We start from the raw sequence: 21,407 nt of genomic DNA, 5'->3' as shown, positions 1-21,407 counted from the left end.
CGGATCCCGCTCCGGGTTTTCCCGCAGTCTGCGGGCTCAGCCCAGCTGTGCGCATCTGTCCGGCCGCTACTGCCCCGCGCCCCGCAGCCGCCGGCCCCGCGCCATGTCTGGGGAAGAAGCCGCCGCGGCGCCCCCGGCCGCCGCCGCCGAGCAGCAGCAGCAGCCCCCGCCGGAGCAGCCGCAGCCGGAGCAGCCGCCGCAGGAAGGCAGCGGGGACGCCCCGGCCCCCACCCCGGCCCCGGAGCCGCAGCACCGCGCGCTGGTGCTGACGGGCTTCGGCGGCTACGAGAAAGTGAAGGTGCAGGCGCGCAAGGGCGCGCCCAGCCCGCGGCCCGGGGAGCTGGCGCTGCGCGTCAGCGCCTGCGGCCTCAACTTCGCCGACCTGCTGGCGCGGCAGGGGCTGTACGACCGCCTGCCGCCGCCGCCCGTCTGCCCGGGCATGGAGTGCGCCGGCACCGTGCTGGCGCTGGGCGACGGCGTCTCCGACCGACAGGTGAGCCCCGCCCCGCCCCGCCCCGCCTGGGGCTGGGGGCGCCCGGGGCCGCCGCCCTGCGGCCGCGAGACAATAGGCCGCGCTGCGCATGCGGCCGGGGGGCTCCGCAGCCGCGCCCCGCCCCGCCCAGGCCAGGCCCGGCCCGCGGGCCGAGTAGCGGGGCCCGGCACGTGCCGCCTGGGCGCGGGGGAGGGGCGGGAGGGCGCGGTGCCGTTCCCCGCACTGCAGCAGCAGCAGCGCCCCCTCGGGCGGCCTCCCCGCAGCGAGCAGCCCCCGCGCGTGGGTGGCCGCGGGCCCGCTCGGCCCTGGCAGGCGCGGGCTGCACACGCCCCGCGGCCGCGGGGGCCTTCGCCTACAGCCGGCCCGAGGCGGTCTCTCCTCTAGGACGGGTTCAAACCAAAGGTTCTCAGCCTGGCGCCCCTGCCTGCCTTGACACCTTTCCCCGGGTGTCCCGCGGCGCTGGGCAGCTCCCTGGGCCAGGAGGAGTCTCAGGGTAGCCCCCAGACTTCACAATAAGAAATCTCTCCTGGCCTTCCCGAGCTCCTTGCAGTGGGAACGGCAGCTCTTGTCTATTTTTTTTTTTTTCTGTAGGCAAAAAAAAGTGGATACTAGGAGCTGGCCTCTTCCAGGAGTGCCTTGAGTCTAAAAAAGGTTGAAACTTAGTGAGTTTAAAGTGTATATATAGGATTTGGAGTTCAACAGGGCGTGCACCTGTGTGTTGAGACCCTCCCTCATCTGGTTGGACAAAAGGGTCTTAAAAATGCAAGAGGTCAGGCCTAGAAATGCCTGTGACCAGCTTGCACTTCCCAGCTGTTGGAGCCGGTCAGTGTGACAAAGGGCATGTTATCCGTTCCTGCTGACACAGATTTGGGAAGCCAGCTTAATTGTCTTTTATAGGCGGAGTTCACTGTCGAATGTTGCTTGAGCTCTTCAGCTTCAATAAAACAAAAGATTGTATTAATTAAAAGTAAGTTATTTTAATTTCTGCCTTTTCTCCTCTGCTCTACTTGGCTGCAGTTTACTCATTGCTACAAGACACTAGAAATGGATGACTGCTTTGATGCAGGTGTGCCATCAAGGGAAGTCACTCAGTGGCAGGTGCAAAATGGTCAAATTTGAGTTGGCAAAACAGTTCATCACAAATGTGTGTGCAATTGTAATGGCTGCATTGAGGCTTTGGTGTTCCTTTACTCAGTGCTCTGTGGCTGCTGCTGGGTGCTGCATGCCACACCGTAAAGCAAAAGATACACTCAGGTTGTCTTTCTGAACTGTAGGGGTCTTTTTCAGGTAATTTTGAGACATGTCTATGCAGCTGCGCATATAGAGCATACATATGATGTAGCTTGGTTTACAAGGAAGGGGAAAGAGCCTGGGCTACGTTTGGGATCGCTGCAGCTGTTGGCAATGGCAATTTCCACAAAAATCTTAGCTGGTTTTTAAGCTACCTAAATGAGCATTGTTCTGGGAAGATGCAGTGGCTTTCAAACCACGTGGGCGCTTCTGTTGTTTGAGTCCTTGTGTACCTTTTAGCGCAGCTTGCTTGCTGCTGGTCCTCAGTTCCCGCAGTGACACAAAGAGCTGTGCAGTGGTCATTTTGTAGGATTAACTGCTTCTGTGTTGTATCCCTTCTTCCTCATCCTTTGTCTAGCAAGAGTGCAACCTCTTCAAGGCAGGGACTATTTAAGTGAATGAGCATGTGTGTTTAGCAGCTGTGCTCTAGTCCCTGGGGCTTGTAAGTGCTAATGCAGTATGTATTAGAGTATAAATTGCCCTAAAGCAGTTTTAATACCTATTTAATTTTAACCTTTTCTTAATGATCTGTCTTTTTTTATTCTTATTAAAGAGCTTCAATCCTTTGCCAGACAATAGCATTAGAACTTTTGCTGCCCATTTTCATGACTTCTTATAGGAGTTAGGGATACAGCCCCAGGATCAGATCTTCCTAGACCTTTAAAATGCTGGAGACTGCAAGTGAGAGAGAAATGGGGGGGGGGGGGGGGACCAGGGGGGACCCCTGGTTCATACCCAGTTCATTCTCCCTTTCAGCACCCACTCTCTGCCACTGCGACACAGGATACTAGGCAAGATGGACTTATGGTTCTGACCCAGTAAATAGCAGTTCTTATGTTCTCCAAGCATTTAAATGGATGTTCACTATCTGATAGGCCAGCCCTGGGGTGTTGCAAGTGTATTAGTTCTTAATGTTGAGAGCTCTCATCTTGCACAAACTAACTGGACTGTTTCTACAGTGATAAGCTTGAAATTCTCTTCTGGTTATGAGACCTTACAATTCATGCCATTCTAGTGGTGGACTTTCATCCAGATGTGGCTATTGCTAGGGGTACACTGATAGAGACCTTTTGGGGCTGATACAGATTAGCCGATTTTTAAGGAGGCATATTGGCTGATACTGATCTGATTTCCGATACAGCTGCACGCAGCTGGTAAGTCTGTTGTGGTAAAAGGGGAAGTGGGGAGGGAAGGAGCGGGGGGGCAGAGCAAGGCCCCTGTGCTGAGGGAGGGAGTGAGGCTGCGGCTGAAATAGGGCATGGGACGGAGCCACAGCTCGTCTGGGGGGCGGGGGGCAGCTCACTGCTGCGTGCACCCTGGAGTGGGGGTGCATGCCCTGGATCTGTGCAGGTGGGCTGCGGCTGGAACCAGGGTAGTGTCAGACTGGGATGGGGCTATGGGGGAGACCTGCAGCCACCCCAAAAATCCCTGTAGCCACCCCATAGCCCCCCCCCCCCCCCCCAGTGCTGCTGTCACCTGCCCCATGCAGATCTGGGAGCACCGCTTCCCCCGCCCCCCTTGCCCTCCTGGACAAGCAGTGGCAGGAGTCTCTGGGTGATTGGACGAGCTGTGTGCAGCAGTGGGAGCCCTCCCCTCCTCCTCCCCCCCCCACAAGCCACGGCTCCGTTCCATGCCTGCTTCAGTCCCACACCCTCCTCACTGCGGGGGGCCTTGATCTGCTCCCCACGCCCCTCCCTTCCACCACAGACTTACCAGCTGCACGCATCTCTCCATGCTGCCGGCTGTACTTTTCACTGCCTACATGCTGTGCTGCGGTTGTGCACATGCATGGGCTGTTTATCGACCAAATTATCGGCCACATCAGGCCGTTTTCTGATACAGACAATTTTCTTTATATTGGTGCCAATCTAATATCAGACCAATGTACCACCTCTAGTTACTGCCCTCCTTGCTGGTACACACCGTTGTGTTAGTAACTCATGTAGGGCTGATGAAATGTGGTGCATCAAGCACTACGTACACAACACAACTGCTGAGGAAGGATTGTCAGCTGAGCAGGTTGCTGTAGCAGAATATATTGGTTTTACATCCTAGAAATTCTTGGAAATAAATAAAGTATTACCTCACATAGTGTCTGGCCACATCTCTGGGGTACTTTAAGTGCTCAGTTCTTCTCCTAGTTTAATAACAGTAAAAAAAATAAATAAAATTTAAAAAAAATTAAAGTCTTGTAAGGCTGAGGCAGTATGGATGTCCCAGCAGAAAGAGTCCTTACACACATGAACAAATATGGTGAGAACTGTATGATGTACATAAAAATTGTTTGTATATGCTGGAGAAGAGTTTTGTGCTGAAGGACAAGGATGCAGATCAGTAGTAACACTTCTTTTCCTGCCATTGCAGCCAAATAAATACAGGATTTCCTGTCAACAGAGGAAGATTGTGTTTTCTTTTAGTATGAAAGATGCAGGGCCTAGGGGCAGTGGATGCTTCAGGAACAAGCAGTTCCAGTGAGATCTGTTTAAAACGCAGTTCAAGCACCCTTCAGGATTCGGAGGGGAGGCTATTGATTGCTTATTATAAATGTCCAGTACACCTTATTTTAAAGGGAGAATCTCTTCATGAGCCTCATGATTGGGAGATCAGCTGATGAGGCCCTGTTTCTAAGAGCAGCAAAGCTGTCAGCCTGCATGAACAGGAAATAGCATTTAAAATGTTTTAGCTGGCCTGATCCTACTGTATGAAAGAGTTTCGCAATGTTTGAAAATCCTAGAGTCAAATGAGTTTTTTTTTTTTTTTTTTGCTGGATAGATGGAGTCTTTGGGGATATGATATCAGATAAGTTAGCAGGGTACATTCCCCCCCCCCCCCCCCCATCAAAGCACTCTTTCTGAAGGCTCTTTGTAACAACATTAAGTGTGTAAGGAAACTAGAGCAGACATTCTGGATGCTGTTTGCCAGCTCTCAGATAGGCAAGGTGCTAAAGGAATTATAACAGGTGAGTCCTTCTGTCTTGTTTAGGGCAGTCCTACATGATTTCTGGCATTGCCCTGTAGATTGCTCTTTGTGGGACTGAAATGTTCCCTTTGTTCTATTAAGTTTGCTAAAGCTTTGGTAGGACAAATGAGAAGGATTCCGTTATGTTGTCTCCTCCCCCTGGCAAAAACATTTTGGTTTGCTCAAGTGTAAATGCCAAACCTACACAGCTATGAGGCTTTCCGCTGCCTTAGCTCTGCACTTCTCTGCTGGCTGATGCATTGCTACCTGGTATTCTGCTGGTGTCCCTCCCTTTGCACTTTAAACATGCTTCTTGGCTGGTAGGATGAGTAGTTCAAAGAGGATGCTGAAGTCTGGGTGTGTCTCTTTGGGTTTCATGTATATTGAAGTAAACTGAAATTTGGAAGAGGAACACATTTGCACTTTGGGGGCATGAATTCTCATCTTGCACTCTTCCTAACTTATGAGTGAGGTCAAGAAATGAGGTGAGAGCACTGATGTCCTAGCCTCCAGCTGTTCAGAGGACAGTTAGATTTTGCTTTCTCTTTGTTCAGAGCATCTCCTGTGGGAGAACTTTCTCCTGGATTTACTATACCAGTTGCTTCTTAATACAACTGCTGCACTCTTAGGAAAGTCTTTCCACATGGAAGCTAATTGAAAAGAGTCCTAATCTGTGAGCCTTCATTAGTAAAGGTTAGGTTCTCATAGCAGACAGAAATGTGCAGCTTGTAGAACTTGCTTAGTCAATGCAATTGCTATTCCATTGGTTTAAATGAATGTTGTTGCACCCCCTCTCCCCCCCTTTGCTGCTAGGTCAGGGAGTCAGGCTGGTTTTGCCTTTGTTTTCCAGCCCTGATGTAAACTCTCTGAGGTCTGTTTCACCTGCAGCTATTTCTTGCTGTGATCCCATGGAATTCATGGATGAAGTAGGGTCAGACCACTTAACAAGCCTAGGAAACTTCTCTCCTATTGCAGTATTTTTAACCGTTGTCTCACCTGGGGCTTTTTTTAAGAGCAAAAGTTCAAAGGGAAGGCCTGTAGTGTGAGAGAGAATCAGTTGTAGGCAGGCTTCTCTGCTGATCAAAAACCCTTCCAAAAGAGGAGGAACCCATGCAAGCTGCCCTCCCTCTGGTAAGCTAACTCATGTAATAAGCATCCTGCATCTCCTCCCACTTCAGAGTTCAGAGGAGTTGAGTTACTTCCCCAAAATCTTACAGCAGAAAAAATCTGAAGCATCAAATCTGGAACTATTCGTCCAGTTACTGTTAAAGGACAATCCTCGAGTAGGATAAATTGATTTTTCAACTCTCCTGCTCCCTGAATTGAGGAACTCTCCCCACTTGGCCTCCTCTAGCCACAGTTTGGGATGAGTGTGGGCTCCGGTGACTAACTCCTTATTCTTTGGTTTGGATAAGGATGATCCTACCAGGCAGGGGCTTAAACTAGGTGACCTTTGGAGTTTCTTCCAGCCCACCTGGGTAGCAGTGGAGTGGTAGCAGGTTCTGGCTGGAGCTGCTGCTGCTGCTGCATGGCTGGGCTGGGGTTGGAGCAACCACATGATCCTGTACCCTGGACTGTAGTGGGGCCAGAGCTAGAGGGTAAGCAGCTGGTAGTGGGGAGATTGGAAGGGGATAGATGCTAGGGGAGTACTGTGGGGAGGCAGGCCAGAGTGGGTGGTTTGTAGGGTTCGGGCTGCTTGGCTTCTCCACCTCCTGCCACTGCTTTCCCTGCTGCAGCTGGGGGGAGGAGGGGGGGTAGCACAGATTTAAGGTATTTTCCATAGTATAGAATTATTGGAGGTTTATAACAATTTTTTTAAAATATTTTTTTTTTTTATCCATGTACAGAATCTAATATTGGGGGATTGTCTTATTCACCTGTCTTGGATTCTGACAAACACAGGAGTCTTGGTACTTCATTGACAGTGTGCTGCAGTCATGTTCCATAGCTCTGAGCCTTTTGCTAAAGACTTTGAGGCAGTGTTGGCTTTATACACCTCCTCAAAGGCTGCGCACAGAGACGCCGAACAGAGACGCGGATCATGTGCAAAGCAGATGATTATGGTGAACAGAGTGCTGGGTTTTTTTTGGTTTGTTTTTTTTTTTTTTCAGTTGCGCAAGATTTATCCAAAGACAGGTTCTGGCCTGATGAGATGGCTTCCCAAAGAGACTTGTACAATTCAGCCCTGCTGCTCTGAGAGTTCACATTGCTTCTAAAATGCATTGCAGAAGTTAATTGCCTGGGGAGTGTTAACCAGTCCAGCTGACTCTGTCCAGTGATCTCTAAGCCCCAAGTGAAATTTGTCATGGTTCACTTAGAAAAGCCTGATGCATAGCTTAACCTAAGCTCATGGGCTGTGTTGGAAGATTTCTGTTTTTATTTGTCAGAGGGAAAAAAATGCTGGATATCCTGTTATGGTTTGAGAACTAGTGTTCTTGGTCTCCTACAGAACATGGTTCAGTCCCTGCCCTAAAGAACTTGCAGGTGGTGTACACACAGCTTCCCAGAGAGACTGGTCAGAAAATCTGTAGGGAGTCTGAGACAGTATTCTGATAAAGTAGAAAGCATGGCATCCTTCACTCGAATGCCCTGCAACATCTTTTGTAACTGTGATTAGTGGAATGATCTTGCCTTTGGTTTTCTGTGTTTAATCTACCAGATCTCCCAGTCCTGAGACACCAAAGCCTTGGTTAGATGAGGCATCTGTTAGAGGTTGTCTTGTAGCAAAGCAGATGTCCAGGGCCTAGAGGCATTCAAGGACTGCTCCATGGTCACTTATGGGGAATGCTCTTTTGTGCATGGTGGGGATTGGGTTTGGGGATTTTGAAGATGGCACATTGGAAATAAACTCTAGAAGACTTATCTAGTGCATTGCCCAAAACCTGGCCTGCATAGTGAGTGCAAGGGAACATCATATATTAGTTCTGTGGTGGAAAAGAGTCCACAACTTTCCCAGCCAGAAGCCAAGAAGCTGTCCATTAAAGGCATATTCTACAAGTAATGTCGCATGTGTGCTTGGTGCACTAATAAATGCACTTAGGTGGCAGCAGCCAGGGGCACAGAAGATGTTGTGTGTCACCTTTTTTTCTGCCAGTCTGATGTGTGTCACTGACCCCCTTGATATCTTTTGCTTTAGGTTGGTGATAAGGTGATGGTGCTGGCCAGGGCAGGGCTCTGGCAGGAAGTAGTGACTGTACCTGCCAATCAAACTTTCCTGATGCCCGAGGGAATGAGCTTTGAGGAAGCAGCTGCCTTTCTAGTCAACTACATCACTGCATACATGATCCTCTTTGACTTTGGGAACCTGAGACCCAACCAGAGTGTCCTCATCCACATGGCTGCAGGTAAAGTGCTTCTCAGCAAGCTCCTGTGGTGTGTGGTATTCAGTGCCTTGGTAAGCTGATTTTTTGGAATGGCCAGTAAAACTATGAGGGGAGGGGAGTGGCAGAAATGGCTGGGGTGTTTACAGATGTGGATGATAAGCTTCACATAAAGGCCTTGAAAGATCATTTATGTGGATGTGGGGTTTGGCAAAATGTCCTACTGTGCCACCAGCAGGTGTTAACACCTGGTCTGATGTACAGCAGCAGTTGGATAATGCATGATGAAATTGTCTGGGCTGTGGGACATCTGGCAACTCCAGCCTGGGAAAGCAAGATGGCCTCGGCTCCACCTTACCAGGGGTTTTCCCCTTATTACTATACCTTGCTATTTAACATGGTGAGACCCAAGCAAGTCCTTCACTCCTGGATGATATGGAAGTTGGGAGTAGGAGGAGGTGGAGGGAAAGGTATTGATTCAAATGAAGACTGACTTGTATCTCCCAGTACCTCAGATTTTCCTGATGGCTTACAAGCAGCTCAAGCTAATTCCCTTGGGTTTGCTGTTTCAGGTGGTGTGGGAACAGCAGCCATTCAGCTCTGCAAGACGGTGGAGAATGTTACCATATTTGGCACTGCATCAGCCTCCAAGCACGACTTCCTCAGAGAGAGTGGAGTTACTCACCCAATTGATTACAGGACAATGGATTATGTGGAGGAGGTCCGAAAAATATCTCCAAAAGGTAAAGAGCATGAGTTTGGGGAAGGCTGGCTGCAGTCTGTTGCTTTCTCCTGTCCTGTGTGTTTTTTCTCAAGAAATGGAAGGGACCTCTGACTAGTCCTCGTGCAAATTCTCTTCAGGTGTCGACATTGTCTTGGACCCTCTGGGAGGATCAGATACTTCCAAAGCATTTAACCTCCTGAAACCAATGGGCAAGCTCATAACCTATGGTAAGTTGGAGGCTGGCTTCTGCTGAACTGCTGATGGGTAAGGCCAGGTTTTCTGAAGGAGTGGGATCATGTGATGGAGCAAGATGGTGCAGGTCTGCAGGTGAATTTTGGTCTACCATAGGGCCTTGAAGCAAGAGAGCATTGAGAATACTGCTTACCACCTCTAGAGTTTCCTGTATCTGGAGTGTCTCGTGCACTGCAAATCTGGATTCCTGGTGAGATCTAGGCAGCTTGCATATTGTCTCAACAGCTGTAGCCCTAGCTTCCTGTCCTGTTCCCATCACCAAGACACTGGGTCACTCGCTTCATGTGTTTGCCCTCCTTCCCTTTGCAAAGAGGGCTACCTCCCAGAAGGGAGGCATGCATGCAGGGTGAAGTAGAATGCCTCTTATACAGGATCTGCAGCATTATTCAGCCTGACTTTAATGTACAGCACTAATAGAGGCTTGCTTTTCTTCTGCAGGGTGTGTGGGTGATGAGGTTTGAAGCTACTAAATACTTATCTCTCCATTCCCCAGCAGTGAAACAGTGTGATTGTGTCCCCACAGACAAAGCAGTCTCACAGACCCCAATGCAATATGCAGGAATCTTGCATTGATATGCATTCCAGCCCCTGGAATTGGCCTCTTGCTGTGCAGCCTGTCTAATTCTGTTGGCAGAATTAACCATTGCAGTGAACCATGCTTTAAACCACTGTTTGGCTTCCTTTCTGCCAGCATTGCTGGCTGTGATTTAACATCTGCAGTACTTGATCTCCATCAGTCTCGAGCAGGCATGACACATAGCTTTGCCTGCCTGAAGCTGCCACCAAAGGGCGAATAGCTTCAGTTTGATACCTCCTGTGTGAAGAGGGCTAGGCAACAGCTCTAATCCTGGCTTTGCACTTTAATCATTTGTGGGCCAAAGTGAGTGCCTTTTTTTGTCTCCAGAACCCTGTTTGACACACACTGATGCTCAGTCACCCTCAGTTGTTGCTTGCTGTGCACATGGGTGTAACAACTCAGACAGTACTGACTGTTAGCCCAGGTGTGACACATACTTTGTCTCAACACATATTAGCATTCTGTCAGCTCTCGCTGTGATGATATTCTTATCTTCTAGGGGTGGCAAACCTGCTCACTGGGCAGAGGAAGAACCTTATGGCCATGGCTAAAACCTGGTGGAACCAGTTCAGCATTAATGCCCTGCAGCTCCTGCACCATAACAAGGCTGTGTGTGGTTATCACTTGGGCTACATGGATGAAGAATCTGACCTCATTGCTGGTGTTGTAGCCAAGCTGGTTAGCCTGTACAACCAGGGCAAAATCAAACCCAAAATAGACTCTGTGTGGCCCTTTGAGCAGGTGAGTAGTCTGGAACAGGCTTGTGCTGCACACATAATGGGGAGTTGCAGTCCAGTCTGCTCATACTTGAAGCTAGGTTATGCAGAGCTGTGTTGTCCTCTGGGATTTGTGATTCCTTTATTACAGTAGAGAGCCCAACAGATGACCTCCTATTGTGCAGGATGCTGTACCTAGCATATAGCAGGGGTGGGCAATTTTATTTGGGCTGGAGGACCACATAAGGAGTCTTGGTGAGCTGTTGAGGGCTGGGTGGGGGAGAGGTGCAGGGAAATGCCAGTTGATCTTATCAATCAATGCCAGTTGATCTTATCAAACTGGGTGTCTGACGCTGCACTGCTCTGCTCTGCTGCAGCCAGGGCTGGGCAGACTCCTCCATTCCCTTCCCCCACCCCTTTTCCCCTTGTTTCTTGTGCAGTCCTGGCCTGCACAAGATGGGGTGCAGTGCAATGCACAGAGTAACCCACCCCACCTACTGTGATAAGTTGCTGCTGCTGCAGCACCATGCCAGGAAAGTCTGGGGGGGGGTTGCCTTGGGCCACCCCACCCCCCCCGCAACCAACAGGGATTCATCTTCTGGTGGCAGCAGCAGCTTATCGCAGCAGGTGGGAGAGCTATTCAGTGCACTACATTGTGCCCGGTCCTATGCAGGCCTGGCTGCTGAGAGCCACGGTGCCAGGACTATACAGCATCCATAAGAAGCTGGGGGGGCGGGGTAGGGGCTATGTGCTGCCCAGCCCTGGCTGTGGCAGAGTGGAGAGGCATGGGGTGCAGCCCTCCTCGGGCTACTGGCAGCAGCTGGCTGCCCAGATATAGGCCACAGGCTGTGTTTTGCCCACCTCTGGTGTAAGGCATTCCCTACTCCAAAACTTTACAATCCTGGGAGGTGCACTGAGAGGAATGGCAAAGAGGATATATCCTGCATTTTGGATGGGGGCACAAGGCTCAGAAAGAGTAAGTGACTGATACAGGATCACATGGGGAATGTCAGAGCTTGGAATTTTAAACCCAGATTTGCTGCATCCTTGTTCAGTCCTTCAGTCAGCAGATCATCTCTTCTCAGCTTTCCCAAACAGGGCTTTCATGTACAAGAAAACTGGGCTGATGTAGGACAGCCTAGTAAATGGAGCTGTGGTCTGGCCTGCTGGGTAAGCCATAAGAGCCCCTCTGTACTTGTGTCCCACTGAAATGGGGTTATTGATATTGGCCTCCCCTACAAATCACTCTGAAACATGCAGGGCTTTAGCTGGGTCTGGCTCTGGCAGAAGTGTTCACTCCCTGATTTTTCTGCTTGATCTAATACTTCAAGCACTTAGGGGCAGGGAGTGTGTATGACTTCGTGTGTGTGTATGTGCACATGCATGCTAGGTCAAATACTGTAAACACAATAGAGCTCTGGCCCACTGAGCACTAGTGCAGTGCAGTTTAGCAGTTGCTGTTACCCAAAAGACCTGGGACTCCCTCTCTGCTGCTGGCCTAAAAACAGGGTAAGAAATGCAGCTGCAGCTCAGTTCTTCCCTGAAAGCTATGGTAGGGAAAGGAATGTATTTGTCTTCCCCCACTGCTCTCACATGTTCCTTACCCATCCTGCTGCTGACCCAGGGTTAGGGCTTAAATCAGTGCCCTGGAGACCGGAGAGAATTATTCCCCTGTTTCACTGGAGGAATTGGTGTTCAGCAATGCAGCAGGAATGTGATTATCCCACTAGCTTTCCTCTGCAGTGGGCAAAGAGCTGGCAGCAAAAGCTTTTTGGTGGTCATGAAGCTCTGGGGGCATGGTAAGACCTGAATGAGGAGAGTGAAGTGTAATACCTTTCCAAGCAGAGCTCTCCTGGGGATGGGGCAGGGGTGAATCCTGGAGCCTTCTAGGGGCTGGGTAACAGTTATGGTGTCTGTGACCGACTTCCTGGAGGTCCTTATGTGGCACATCTGGACCTGCAGTTTGAGTGGGTGGGAATACTGCCTGCAACTGTGGCAGCATTGGAGAGCTTCATCCTCAGTGCCCCTTTAACATGCTGTAGGAGGCTTGCTGCTGTGCTGCAGGATTGCTGGAGTGGGAGCAGTGCAGCCTCACTGCAGGAGTGGACAGCAGTCTTGGGGAGGAGAGACTGACTTCACTGAGCAGCTGCTGGCTCTGAACCCTCCTTGGTGTGCTTGGAGGGTGTGGAGCACAGGGTGTAACAGGCCTGTACTCTTGGTGTCATGTAGATCCTCTGTGCAGGACTTCTCTGAGGGGGACACCAGTGTGCTTCTTTTGTCTCTTCCTCTTAGCTCTGCCTCTGCCAAGTTTCTCCAAAGCTGGTACTAGGAATCCTTTGAGTTCATCAGCTTGGGTGGGGGATGATCATTGTGTGCAGTAGTAGGAATGTTTTTTACAGCAGCATTCATCTGTCCATGGAAGACAAAGATGGAGCTAGGAAGAAAAGCATAGCTGGGGGAGGGGGGTTATGTGAAGAAGCTGCATATACTTGCTCTTGCTGTTCTGCATGGAGTTCTATAGCTGAGGTTCATGTAGGTCCTCATCCAGCTCTAGGCTGTGTGAGGAGCTTTGGGAGAACTGAGATAGCACTTGCTGTGGCAGACCTACAGCTAGTGGCAGGGAAGCTCTTCTGCAAGGACTTTAGTGTGGTCAACATACCTCTGCCTGAAATCAAGGTTTCTGAAGTTTTCTGGCTTCCAAGCCTGTGTCAAGTGCTGCTGCTGGGTAGAAGCCCCTTCATCAAGTCTGTTCCTGGAGGACATACATGGTGGCTGGGGTGTAGCCAGCTGACTGCTCAGTGGCTGAGACTCCTAGATCTGTACAGGGAAGGCTGTCTGTTGGAGCTGGGGTCACTTGGTATGTTTTGCTGTGGTGGCTGTGCTGCTCTACAGGGGCCAGTGACACTTGTCCATAGAACATGTAGTAATGCCCAAAAGTGAGACCAGCCTGTGAACCATAGCTGAATGCAGAACTCCTTTGGGTGGACTTTTAATCCTTTACCCCAAGTACCAGTTTTGGGGTGAGCATGTCTACAAAAAAGGCCAAAATACAGTTGTTCTTCTTGATGGGTCTCGGAGTAAGCCGGGCTCAAAGTACACGTTTTGTAGAGGGGTTTTAAGAGTGCTGCGAGTGGGATCTTTGACAGCCAAGACCTCACCGCTCTGTCCCATGGGTATAGGAGCGAGCTTGCTGGATTCATTAAGCAGAATAGCAGGTTTTAGGGCATGGTGCAGAATGGCCTGTGGAGGAAGCAGCAGCTTTCTCTTGGCAATACTAGCTTGAAGCCCTTTAGCTATAGCCCAGTGCACTAACTCGCTTATTGGTGATATAGGGCCTCTTCTGTGTTCACCAATGTGTTTTGCTTTAGGGCTGTGTAGATAGAGGAGCCATCCCCGCTACATTCAGGCCTGACATAGTCTGAACATCATCTTCCCTGTCTACTTGTGGATGTTGCCTGGTCCCCATCCTAGGAGGGCTGGGAAGGGAGACATTTACCCAAAACTAAAGAGTCTGATTCACATGATGAGGTAGCTGGTGGCTTTGGTTTGAGAATTGTTCCGGTGGGGCTGTAGGGTGCATCCCAAGGCTGCAATGAACTAGGCTGCTCAGACAACTCCATTTTCTCAAGGAACACTTCTCCCATTTAATTGCAGTCTATTTCACTTTTGGCAAGAAGTCCTGTTTGTATTACAGCACTGATCTTCTTCTGGTTATTAGCTCATAACACAAAGGTGCTTTATTAGCTAAAGTTGGCATCTATAATGACGTCAACAAACCGGATATTTGCTTGCTAATAAGAGTGTATAGCCTAGTGCAGGAGTGGGCAGAATCTCTAACCTGTGGTCCCACTGACCCCAGGTACACAATGGGGTGAGAGCAGCCCGGCAGCCACACTGCTTCCCAGAAACCCCTTTAACGGTGGCTCGCTCTACCCAGCTGCTGCTGCCAGTTTCTCCATTGCCAGACCCAACCTGGCTGCCTGGGCAACCCTGGCCCATCTGCCCTGCACCCGGTGCTGGATGGAGCACGTGGGCTGGTGGGGTTTCCATGGAAACCAACCCAGGACCCCTGTAGGTAGAGTGTACTTAGCCAGGCAGATGGGATGGGGCCCTGGATGCATGGGGAGCGGAGGCTGTGGCTGGGCCCTGGCTCTGTGCTGTCACCACCTGGTGATCCCAGCTTTGCCTGTCTGTCCTGCATCCAGATGCCGCTCCCCACATGCCCACAGTCTTTGTGCAACAACCTTGGTACAGCTTGTTCTGGCTTGTCCAGAAACCCCTAGTGGTGCTGTTAGTAACTGATTGGAACAATACTGCAACATCCTTCAGCATGGTGTTCAGTGCACTCAGCCCTTGGCTGCATGCTCTTTGGAGGCAGTCTGGGGTGGCTGCCTTGGCTTGCACCATTCCATACCCCTGGCCATGTATACACAAAATGTGCCACTCCACTGCATGGCTGCTCCTCTTCTCATTTATGCCTGGGTTAGAAGGGGGCCAGGAAGTGTTATCGACACAGCTGTGCTCCATTGGAGGGACTGGAGAAGAAGGTTGTGTCTTCAAAGTCAGGTTTGGGTCTCTTATGCTGTCTCCTCTTTATCCTTAGGTGGCAGATGCCATGAGGCAGATGCAGGAGAAGAAGAATATTGGGAAAGTTGTCCTAGTTCCTGAAGCGCTGAAGGAGGAATCCAAGAAAGAAGAAAACTAAAACCAAGAGGCCTGTCTGCAGGTTGTGAACTTGTGGTTTAACTCCCTGGCCCTCCTGGGACCTGGGAATGGACAGATCAGTTGCTGCCATCTTCACCATTTAGTCTTGAACTGTGTGCACTTGTCATTGCCAACCTCTCCCCAGGTGTGACAGTAATATTAGAGCCCATGTCCCTCTCCAGCCTTCTGCTTGAATGCCTGCTCTCACCTGCAGTTTCTGATTGCTAGTTTCTTTCCCAAATTCCAGACAAAATTATTTTCCTTTGGCAATACCTCTCTGGCCTCCAGGCAATCGGTGACTAACGGTTGCATAGTATGTCACTGTAAAGCGTAAATGCAAATTGTTATAGCAACCATTGACTGTCTCCATAGAAACTGAGCCCTTACTGGAGCTTTCACCCTGCTGCCTCCAAGAGGCATGTTTGACTGATGAATGTGCCAAATTGTAGATGCTTTTTAATGAAATTGCTAGAGGAAAATTGCCTCGGCTCTTGCATTATTCTGACACTGGTTATTTCTTTCGTTACGCTTGCCATGAGACGCTTGTCTGCATTTGCCCCCTTTTTCCTAGGCCTTTAAAGCTAGTGATTTTAAAAGACACATCAGGCTATTTTGCTAAAAGGCCTAGCATCTCCATTCTGGTCACGCTAGTTTAATTTGCAGCTCCTTCTCTTTGCAGGCTGCCTGTAACCTGAGGAGAAGTTGGCCTGGTGCTTCGTGAATACTAAAGAGACATTGCGGTTAAACCATTTGATCTTGTCCATTTTCTGATCCCAACAGTTAGGGAAGGTCTAAACCAATTCTATGCTAAAATCTGGGTTTGGAGACCATAAGGACTCAACTGTCTCTCAGAAATGACTGGAACAATTCATGTTGGCTCTGTGTGCTTTATTAATGTTGGACTCTGAATTGATAACCTTCAGGCTAAGTTTCACCCTTGTGTTTGTAATTGCCAAGGGCTGCAGTGTGAAAACAAATGTCTGCAAGATGAGGCAGAATAAGCCTCTGTTTACCTTTGCTTCTGTTTTGTGTGTGCTGCATGCTGGTGGGAGGGGGACATGGTTGCCCTGGAAGTGAACAAACCAACAGAAACCAATAACCTATCTCTCAACATGTGCCAGAAATGTGGGGCTGGTGCTCTGCACACTGGTTCATCTCCAGAGCCAGTGTGCTTGTTGAATGAGCTGTACAGTGTTGACAGTTGACTGTCTAGGTTCAGATCTCAAAACTGCTTGCCCAGGGACTCTTCCTTAATTAATCCTGGCTTTTGACTTGTGCTTACCCATCCATTTTGAATTGGCTCCTCAGATCTCCATTAGTATCAGACCTTGAGTCTTTCCTTTTCCAACTTCTGGACTTCATGGAAGGATAGTGCTGAAGTTTGTCTTGCCCACTCAAACCATAAAGTGCCAGTCCTTTTCAGGGTACTCGTAGCACCTAGACTTTGGAAGGATGTCTCTTTCCCCAGGATAAAACCACAGGCTTCCACACCCAAGCAAGCAGAGACCCCTGAAAATAGGGACAGTTCAGTCTGTGAACATTTAGCAGAAGCTTAGCCTTGTACATTCTGCTCTGGCTAGTGCTGCCTCCAGCGCTCTGCTGGTCCTCCTGCCTCAGTCACTATTTCCAGCACTTAGTGCTTGTGTTGCTGTTTGCACTTGCTTTAGCAGTTTGGTTTTTGTCTTAGTTGGTTGTGGATGTGCAGGAGTTCAGGCTTTGTGTGTATTTTGGATCTGACAAGGACAATGTGAAGCAACAAAAAATATCCCACCTTTAAAGAGCTCTGGAGTTCAACATCCAGACACAGGGGCTTATTGGTTAGTCCCAGTTAGCTGAACTGCTCAAAAAAGATGGTACGGCAGAAGCAAACTGCAGCTCTTAACAAAAAAAAAAAAGATAGGATTCCTCCATCAGAGAGAGTTTTTGGGTCTAGCAGCAGCACAAGGATTGTATTGTACAAGTAACAAAGGGACTTCTATCAGCTACGTGCTCCTCAGGACGATGGTGGTGGTTCACAACACATTGGTCTTTGCAGCTCTTATTTTGCATGCCTAAATTCAGCTCCCAGCTCTGTTGGCTCCTAGGGCTGCCGTAGGCTTGGGACCCAGAAGGATTTGTTCTGGTTAAATGGTTTCGAATATTAAATAGTGCATTCTAGTTGGAACCTCCTAAAAAGAGAACTATTTGGGGCTCAGCCTGGCTCCTGTTTCATTCCTTGTGCTCTGGATTTGTGCTTACTCAATGGGTGTGATGTAATAGAATTTGCAAGCACAATTTCCACCCTCTTCTCCCCAACCATTCATTAATCTAAACTCTTCCTGCTGCATTTTCCCAGCTGATCAGTTTAATTTTCCCTTTTGTTGCATGCAGTTTTTTACCGTACCCTTCTGAAACTATTCAAATAGTTGTTAGTCGTAAAAAGGAAGGCTCACACTTGCTCCAGCATCCTAGCTCCTGAGACAAAGGTAGTTGGTCCAAGCTGCACACTAAGCTGCAAAGCTTCAGGTTCTCCACGTTCTTTAAAAGGGGAAAACTCTCAACCTCTTTTTTTATAGTAAGTTTTCGGTTTTGGGGGCTCTACCCTAGCAACAAAGAGCACACCCCGTGCCTTACTCCGGATGGCCTCTGAGGTGGCACTGAAAGGCTTCTGTAGTTTAGTCCCTCTTTTCTGATACCATGTGAAGGAAGAAAATGGGAATCTGGTATCTTCCTGTACAACAACTGATGTATGCTGCATCATGACACACCACAGAAAACAGTATATCGGTGCCTTTTCTAGACAACTTGTAAGGACTAGCAAGTCACTGATGCCTTTGCCATACAGGCCTCTCAAAATATTGCCAAAAATCTATTATGATTCATCATAGCTATGTTTTATAGTATACAAGTGACATGGTCCTACTTATTCTCTGACCCGACGCTCCTTGTATGTGTGTTACAGAACTTCTGTGCAGATTTCTGGAGGTTTGTGCTCCTACAATCCAGTGGAGTTTAGCATAAGTCAGATGCCTCACTCCAAATTGTCTGCCTCTGGCCAAAGGTGACATTGGCCTGCTTGTACATGTTGGTGTAGTAGATTTCCAAAGTTCATCCTGCTTATAGGGTATTGTTAGCAGTAAGATCTCCTGGGGTGGAGGGCAGAAGGGTGCTTGCCACCACTACAGTGGCTCTCTGGAATCTATCAGGGCTTTCTTGATTTTTAATGTAGTTGCTAGTGACTTTTCTACTTATAAACGTCTGAAGCCCTTTATACAGTGCGATTTCTGAATACTTCTGAGTGGATAAGGTATTTTGTGATAGTTTAGCACTGATTTGTTTTCTGCCCCTCAGTAGCTACAGTATTTTCTACAGAAAACTAAGATTAAATCTAACTTTGCTCTACACTGCCTCACTGACTAATGCTCTGTCTTAGATTTTATAGTAGACTTACTTACTCTTGAGTTTTATGGAAAAATATTCTATGGGCCAATAAGTATAAAAACCCACTTTAAACCAACCTTGTTAACAGTGTCTTAACTTGCTAAAGTTAACAGCAGGTTGTTACATCAAGGACCAAAGCAAAACATCATTCCGTTCCAAAGTGTTGGATTAGAATGAAGCTTGCTTAATGGTTCAGGGCAAACTTGTACAAAGAGATGATCGCTATGTTTCCTCTTAAATTGTGTCACTTGAGAATAGCAGCAATGCCGATGTTTATTTTTTTTCTAATTGATCACTTGTGCCATACGGAGGAGAATGACTGTGAGGAGTGAAAGGTCTGAGCAGTGGAGCTGTGCAAGCACTAGTTAAATCTTCCCTGCTCCCTCCTCTCTGCCATGCTATAGCTTAGGGTGTGTGCTGCATGTGGTGTACGTTAAGTTGCTAAATCCAATGGTAATTCTCTAATTGTGTGACCAGAACATCACTGCTCTGTCTGAAACCAAAACTGCCAGTCTGGGACGGTAACCTTAGACACACGTTGACTTTCTTTGCCATCACCAGGCAGCTTTAAACAAGTTTTTTGCTGCTTAATTTCTTTATACCAATCATTCATATTCCATGGGGAAGGGAGCAGAAAAAAGCTACTTTTGACTTGCACAGAGACCTGTAGCCACAGCTAAGAAAGAGGATGCTTTTGAGATGGGGTAAGGGCTCTTCAGACACAAGGGAGAAGAGTTTAGCTGCATATTTAGTTCAGACCTGCTGTCTGAGGTAGTAAGAGACCAGTGAGGGGCAAAAAGTGTTGTGGGCATTAGGCTTTAATGCAATGAACTGGCCTGCCTGCAGCTCCTATCATAGGTGTGAAACCACTACTGTTGCTAAACGGAGTCTTTGGTGCCCAAAGCACTGGTGATGGCAAAGGGTGACTGGCAGATAGCATATGAGCACGGTAAGATGTGTTAAGACTTTTTGGCCTCTAATGACACATGGTGTGGTCTGTGCCGTCCAAGTCCTGTTGATTTGCGGATATGTGATACGAGTGGCTCTCGTCCTACAGACACTTCAAAGTCTCTCTTTGGTGTTTTGAAAAACTATATTCCGCTTTGTGCGTGTAACCAAGTTGAACAGAAAGCGATTTGTGCCAATGCTGTTTACATGACTACAACATGTAATGCTCCTCTGCCTAATGTTACCATATGCCTTATGTGTTTCAAATGTTAATTAAAAGCATAACAAAATCCTCCCAGGCCTGCTGCTGTCATCTATGGTAAAAATGTTTGTGCTAAAGATCCTTAAAATATGCTTGAGACCCCAGCCAGCCAGCCTCTTACTTTTTGCCCATGGCCCATCACAGCAAGCCACACGTGCCTCCCCTTCCCCATCTCCACCCCAGGCCTGTATGGCTCCATGGCCTAAGCCCTCCCCCCATTTGAGGGGATTAGATTATTCAAAATCTTAAATTCTTACCAGTTGAAGTCAATGCAAATCAATAAAAATGGGGAGAGGAGCTGAGATTTATAGAAGACGAGACGCAAGACCTAACCTGCGCTTCAGTCACTGACTGTCATTTGCCAGGCTTTAAACTTTCTTCTAAAGTTTTGCATTCACTGACAACTACTGTACCCTGGAGACTCAGTACCTGAGGCTGTTGGCAAAAAAGTTGCTTGGAAAAACACCAATCCAGTTTAGGAAATGCTCATCCAGTTATGGCCCCTCATTGCTTTGCAAAACTCAGACCAAATTTTGTATTGGGTGGCTGGTCTGTCCTCGCTGGATAGGTAGCTAGTGGGAATATGGTTTATAAAAGGCCCCAAGTCTGGCATTATTCCCATATTGCTTTTTATGACCTTTCTCAGTGCTCTGTCAGACTCCTCAGGAGTAGGCTTAGGCAGGGTGAGGGCTCATTGCAGCCCTGACCTTATAGAGGGTGCTGGCATTGTGAAGCACTACCTTGTGCTGTGAGTGTCCAGTAGATTTGGAAGTGGTCCTTCCCCTGAGGAGCCACTCCTGTTGGCAGAACAGTGACTATCACAGCAGAAAAAGGGATGATGACTTGCAGCAATCTAGTAAAACAAGCAGCTTGGGTGAACATTGGACATTAAGCAATGAAGTAAACAAAAAACCCAAGGGCTGCTCCTTTAGCTTGAACCCAGCACTGTCTCTGCAATTATGGCTAAGGGTACTGGCAAATTTGAATTTCTCTTTAGATCTTTAAAAATTCCACACCTTGGTGCTAAGTATGAAACATCTTGCAAAAGGGACAGAAGTCTGCTGGACATAGAAGACGAGCCAAGCCAAGAAGTTGGCTGAAGTGGGGTAGTGGTGCCTTGCTAATCACTTTTTTTTTAATTCTAACAAATGTCATTTTAGAGCAGTTTACTACATTTTTTTTGAGGGCATAAACTATGCTTTTCCTCCACAAAACTAGAATAATTGTAATAAAATTTAATACAAGTTTAAGTTTTTTTGGTTCTTTTTCCCCCCGTGACTTTAACTGTTGGGTGAAGGAGGAGGAATGCACTTCAGTGAGTGTTACCTTATTTTCTAGCTTATGAAGTTTCACACTGGTGCTAGAGCCCAGAAGCAAGAAAGGAGCCCGGCACTGGGAGTAAAAGGAAACCTTACTCTGTGGCTTCATCCACTTGAACCCAGCGGTTCTCAACTTGTTTGGACACATCTTTGAGAGTGCCAGCTCTTAGCCTTTTTTTTTTTCCTACAGGAAAATTAATAAGTTGTTTTTTCCTCAGTTTTTTGCAACAGAAGGCCACAACTATGGATTTCTGTTTGAAATCTCTGGGTTTATCTTGTGAATCTTGTTTTTCAAGCCTAATCATCCTAACATTGCATCACACCCTGTGGTACCCTTGAAAGGATTGAGGCACCCTAGGGTGTGTTCACACCCTAGTTGAGAATAACTAAAATTATCTTAGCTGTTCTGTAAGGGTTAAGGTCT

At 48.3% G+C, this 21,407-nt stretch overlaps 1 protein-coding gene across 1 annotated transcript; it reads left to right on the top strand.

The window, feature by feature from the left end:
• The first annotated feature begins 18 nt into the window (after window positions 1–18).
• Window positions 19–19,695, top strand: VAT1 (vesicle amine transport 1). The gene is made up of 6 exons (XM_019499831.2): window positions 19–493; window positions 7,878–8,085; window positions 8,634–8,804; window positions 8,923–9,012; window positions 10,114–10,355; window positions 14,934–19,695. Exons 1-6 carry the CDS (start codon window positions 104–106, stop codon window positions 15,033–15,035), a joined length of 1,203 nt encoding a protein of 400 aa, XP_019355376.2. The 5' UTR covers window positions 19–103; the 3' UTR covers window positions 15,036–19,695.
• Window positions 19,696–21,407: the final 1,712 nt, after the last annotated feature.

This window comes from Alligator mississippiensis, chromosome 4 (assembly GCF_030867095.1).
Source record: "Alligator mississippiensis isolate rAllMis1 chromosome 4, rAllMis1, whole genome shotgun sequence".
Lineage (NCBI taxonomy): Eukaryota > Metazoa > Chordata > Crocodylia > Alligatoridae > Alligator > Alligator mississippiensis.
The sequence above is the reverse complement of the archived record's forward strand: the minus strand, read 5'-3'. Positions and strand labels throughout refer to the sequence as shown.

Coding starts and splice junctions, on each gene's coding strand:
- VAT1 (XM_019499831.2), top strand. CDS start 104: ATGTCTGGGGAAGAAGCCGCCGCGGCGCCCCCGGCCGCCGCCGCCGAG. Junction 494..7,877: donor ACGGCGTCTCCGACCGACAG/GTGAGCCCCGCC, acceptor CTTTTGCTTTAG/GTTGGTGATAAGGTGATGGT. Junction 9,013..10,113: donor GGGCAAGCTCATAACCTATG/GTAAGTTGGAGG, acceptor CTTATCTTCTAG/GGGTGGCAAACCTGCTCACT.